The 5,727-nt window shown below is 35.7% G+C and overlaps 1 protein-coding gene across 1 annotated transcript; it reads right to left on the reverse strand.

Moving 5' to 3' along the window:
- Positions 1-922: 922 nt before the first annotated feature.
- On the reverse strand, positions 923-4,806 carry LOC108720178 (RCC1 and BTB domain-containing protein 1-like). The gene is given in 9 exon segments (XM_018462437.1): positions 923-1,172; positions 1,279-1,409; positions 1,482-1,579; positions 1,676-1,744; positions 1,746-1,795; positions 3,831-4,097; positions 4,176-4,297; positions 4,389-4,647; positions 4,714-4,806. Coding segments are annotated over 9 exon segments (1,233 nt in total). The 3' UTR covers positions 923-1,028.
- Between the last annotated feature and the right edge of the window lie 921 nt (positions 4,807-5,727).

The raw sequence follows: 5,727 nt of genomic DNA on the forward strand, positions 1-5,727 counted from the left end.
ACGATAGTTTGATCGTATTATTATATGTATAGCTCAGCGTTAGAGTATTAGGTTTACCTCCTCGAGAACTAGGGTTCACAAATTCCATCAAAAAATATAAAATTGTATAAGCGATTGTAATTAATAAAATACATATAAAACTTGTTGTACATACGAGTACATGAAAATATATTAACGTATGTAAAATATTTAATAGTGGGCTATTGTTGGGGACTGAAAAATTTTTTCATAATTTTTATACGAATTGAAACATTTTTCAGAAATACTCAGAAATATTCAGAAAGTTTACATCTTCTGTCAGAATTTTTAATACAAGTTTGAATTTTGAAATTTCTCATCCCATAATTTTTGAAAAATATTTTTTAATTTTTTAGATTTTATAACATTTCATCAGAAATTATATTTACAAAAACTTTAAGAAATCTGACGATATTTCATAAATAACATATTTGAAAAATTCTGAGAAAAGATGTAGATTTTCTGAGAAATGTTCCAATTTGTATAAAAAATGTGAGAAATAGTTATAAAATTATATAGAAATTCTGAAAAATTGTATGAAAATTTCTGAGAAAAATTTTCACCAGGGCTAAAAGTGAATTTGAATTAATCGACATTAGGAACCTACTTTAGGAGATGGAAAATGACCTATAGTTGTTCAATAGTAGTGAGCCAATATATGAGACTAAAGCGGAATACAGATTTTCGATAAGGATATATTGTATAAATTAAAAATTTTATTTTCAACGATGCATAATATCTCATAAAACCATAGCCATCTATTTGTGTACATTTTCGACATCAACAAGGACACTTCTAGACTCTCTAAAAGTAGAATGCTTTTATACCACTATTAGGGTACTTGAATGTTATAAATGCAATTGAAAAGACGAATTATAGAAATATTCTGTCAGGATACGCGATTATAAAATGTATGGCAAGTATTGATATAACGGACATATATCCGGCGATTATCATTCATTTCCGTTGAGGCGTATTGTTTTTTTGAGGCAAATATATTATACTAATTATTATATCTTGCTAAAAGCACCAGTCTTGGCCGCCTTAATTATGAAAGTTTTTAACGTATTCTCATCCAGTTTGTCGAAATTTTCTGTTCGCATTACATCTTTCAAGTGATTCACGGCGAAATCGAAGCAAAATTCTTCTAGCTCCTAAAAAATTACCAATGGCATTCAGTTATTGAATGCATATGTAAATAACCAAATACTGAAATTAATAAAATTTTCATAAGAATAAATAGTGATAGTGTTTGGCTACCTCGTCTTTATGTTTGACTGCGATGCTATACAAGTATGCAACATTCGATACTGTAATTCCTTGCTTTATCATCCGAATGCAGTGCTTCTTGAGATTGCTCTCACAATAGGTGTCAGCCAGGGCAAAGAGTTCTGTAACGATAAATATTGTTTTAATCGTGAAAGTACTCAGGCCAATAACAGTTTGTGGTATACATGACTCACCTAAGACATTCTCCCAGGGTAACTCGATTACATCGGTATATAAGTACTTCAGGAAGGCTTTGTAGACGACATAGGAAAATTGATCAGGCTTAATAATACTGTCGGGACAAAAGAATATTATCGAAACAAGGAAATTTGATAAGTCTTTTACGTAAATAGTAGTATATAATAGTGATCCTCTATTAAATGATTACCTCAGACTCTTTTCCACCCAATCACGCTGAAACATTTTTTTATAGAACGAAGAACGAATCTTCAAGATTGTGCACATGAATATATTGGCCCTCCGCTTGTATCTTAACATCGCTCGTCGACTATGTGAGAAATGAGGAGAAAAGTTGTTAAACACAAATGTGTACAAGATTAGCTTGGTATAAAATTTATATCGCATTTTTCAATTAAAATCGAGACAGAAACGTATTAGGATTGCCAAAGAAAATGAATTTTGAAATTCCCTGAGTTTTCAAGATCTTTCAGACGATAGTGGAGAATTTTCTACGATCAATCCCTGGTGGAAAAATTATTCCACGTTTTGGAACGCTTTTCAACAAAATTTCAGTCAGCATTTAAAAAAAAATTCAATTTAATTTCAACGATTTTTAGCTGAAAAATTCACTTTCGACAAAATTTCAGAAAAATTTCAGTAAAATGTTTAGACAAATTTTAGCAAAAATTTCAGAGAAATTTCGGTTGGATTCCAGTGATTTTTCAGTATGTTAGCTGAAAAATTCATTTTCAGTGAAGTTTCAGCAAATTTTTAGCAATTTCGCTGAAATGTTCCAAAAACGTGGAATAATTTCAACGAAACTTTTTCACCGGGATATCTTATATGTAACCTTAAATTTTAACAATATTCTGTAAAAATGAACCGAGAAATGTTAAACACAAATAAGTGAAGAGGGCTATATTCGATCAAGGCGATCTTAATGTCTATAATAATATTTTCGTTGAATTTTCGTGAATTTGCAGTTCAAGCAAACTGCGCGCCTATTATTTATCAGTTTTTTAACATAGTCTTGAACTAAAGTTGAAGTAATATTACAATTAAATTCACAAACAATTTGATCAATAAACTGGTACATAAAAGCGAGTAAAGAAGGGAAAAAATAACTGTGCCACACACCATGGAAATACTATAGCATATACGTATTGTGACGTGACGTTTTTCACCGTCCGTCACAAGAGTCATGCGACCTGATCGAAGTTGCGCAGCATTTTTGTCCTGTGTCCTCCCGACGCGGAGGGCGGACGTCGCTTATCGCGATCTTCGAGCGATTTTTATCGATACGTTTCGCAGAATATTATTTCTTTTTGCAAGTTTATTTAGGATTTAAGTATCGGCGGCTCTGATACATAATCTATTGTACGAAGCATCGTCTCATCACCTCAATTGGCGGCAAGAAAGAAGATAGAAGACTATATTGGAGGCACAAGGTCATCCAGAGGAGGAGTAGTGCGCAGTGATACCGTTCTGAGTTTTGAATTAACGACCTGTTTATAACTTGTTTTCCTATATCCGTATTCCTTACAGGCAATTATTACAACGGGAGCGACTGAAGCGGCATCAGGGAAAGGATCCACTCTCTGCCATAGTACGAGCGAGAGCCCCGGTGCCGCAAGGGAATCTCTGCCGAGAGGAGACATAGAACCCGGAAGTCGAGATCGTCCGAAAAGAGAGGTCGTCGAATCCTGACGACACTTCGACGAAAGCGGTCCGTTACTGTACCTGGCGCCCGATCGGTGTGGAGATTTAGGGCATGTAAATTTGGGAAATCATTGCTTGCTTTGAGTATCGAATTATCATCACTTGCGAAAACTGTATGGAGTAATACTCGCGAACGCACGACGAAGTTGCACCACGCTCGTGAATGCGGTCGCAGTATGTACTGACAAAAACTGCATATGCATAATGAGAGATATTCTTAGTACATAATTAGATCAGTTTATCTCAGCTGCACTTTTTCTCGTCTTAATCGTTCAGAAGGAAAAACCGCTCAAACTTCAGTGAGCACTCAATGTAATTCTTCATTACAAACGGTTTATATATTTTGCAAAAACTATAATCACATTAACCATTCGGACCAATCTTATAGCGAATTCGATTGAATACACTCAGTGCGCATTAAAGCCATCGTTCATAATCATAAATTAACATAAAAATATTTGTTAATATAAATACAAAAACTTCATTTGATTAGCATATTTTGTTAGATCCTAAAATATAGACCAATCAAATGAAGAAATTCACTGAACGCTCAGTGAGTTCTGAATGCACCAATTTATTTCATTTCAAAAATGCGAAAAAATGCAAGCAAAACAAACAAATACCACATAAAGAACAAAACATACCGGATCATCGAATGCAGTTTCGAGATGTTTCAATATGCCCGTCGTCTCTTCCTTCGTGCATACGATCAGCGGTTTGTGCATAATGCTATGTTGTTCGTAATTCGCAAGCGCTTTGTGCACATTTAAGAATGGAGTGGCGACTGGCTCCGGCATGCTTACACAGCGACAATAACCCCACACATACACACGTCCTCCTTCGCCAAAGCCGCTTAATTGCTTATTGTACACAGCGACAATATCGGACCCCTTTCCCATTCGATGCTCGACCTAGTAATACAATAATTCGATCACGGAAATCTTCAATTTTTGTTATTTCCTTTATAATGACAATAAACATAAATTTACTAAGATTGGTTCACAAGAGTTTGTCTGATTGCCGATCCCTAACTGGCCGTATTCATTCCCACTCCAGGCGTAGAGGTCCCCTTCGTTCGTGAGTGCCAACGTATGCTTGTATCCGCAAACCACTTTGATTGAAGTAACATCGATTGCTCTCAGTAATTTCGTTTCATTTTGTCATTCTCAATTTTTTTTGCACTTTATTAAAATGAGAATTACCAATCACAATGCCTCTCAGTGAACCAACCAGCCGCGGCGTCCTTTGGCGCTCACAATTACCTATCCCCAACTGGCCAGCATCGTTAAAGCCCCAACTATACACTTCACCATTTTCGACAACTATCATGGTAAAGTACGCACCACAGGAGATATGGACAACTTTCTTCTTAGCCAAAATGGAGTTCATTTGCACAGGTACGTCACGAGTTATGTTAGTAATGTTATTCTCTGGTGCGTAATAACGTACCCAAGTGTATACCTAAATCAAATTGGCTATTTAAAATTCATAATAATGGAAGATTTATATGTTCGACACTTTGCTTACCTCGCCAGATTCAATCATAGCGATGGAATGGCCATTCCCGCATGCTATATCCACGACATGCTCCATGCTTAAATCGCCTTCCAGAGGAGACATGTTCACTAAAGTAGACGTAACAGTCTGATCATGCGATTCGTTCTTCAGTTTGCCGTAATAGTTCTGGTTCCAGGAATACACCTTTCCAAGGCGTTGAAGTCAAGAATTGTCAGAGATTTTATGAAATTGCTTAATATATCGATAAAAAAATGATAAAGAAAAGAAATTCAACAATCAAAATATCTTTTTGTATAAACATAAATACAATATATAACTATATATTCCATCTTTTATGTATTTATACTGCTCCGCACCTCACGTCAGGAGGACTCGCCATGAATAAATGATAAGTAGAGATATCGTTTACGATATATTTGTACCATGAATCTTTTCTGATTATTTTCTTTTTCTTTACAATTTTCATCAGTAAATCTTTATTATTAGGGGAAGATCGCCGATACCGAAATATCTGCACTTTGTTTTTAGACAATATTTCTTAAACAAAAGGTAAAAATAAAACTTTACATATACAGAGTGTCTTTTAAGTAAGATCCGGGCCGCATTGGGGGTGTAGAATGGGTCAAGGGGAACAAAAAAGTCTTATTTTGAGATATTCGCTGTAAAAATTTCAGCTAAAATAACATTCTTGTATAGTGTAGACGTGATGCAGCGAAACTGCACATAGGACCGCCATGCCAGGCGGCGAAGCGCTATTCCCTCGCTGCGCGCCGTTATTGTCGAGTAAGGCATAGAGTGGGTATAAAAAGAGTGAAGCCAATCCTGGTTGGTTCTCCTTCCTGATTGGTTCCGCCATTTTACGATTAACTGTTAGTTAGAGGAAGACGACGTTAGAAAAAGAAAAGGTTAGGGTGAGGAATTATTTATCGTAAAATGGCGACTTCCGGTTAATTGGCTTCACTCTCTTTATACCCACTCTAATAAGGCACGATCGTGCTACGAATTCGCGCGGCGCGGCTTCAC

The sequence above is a fragment of the Mycetomoellerius zeteki genome, unplaced genomic scaffold, assembly GCF_001594055.1.
Source record: "Mycetomoellerius zeteki isolate Tzet28-1 unplaced genomic scaffold, Tzet1.0 scaffold1416, whole genome shotgun sequence".
Classification (NCBI taxonomy): domain Eukaryota; kingdom Metazoa; phylum Arthropoda; class Insecta; order Hymenoptera; family Formicidae; genus Mycetomoellerius; species Mycetomoellerius zeteki.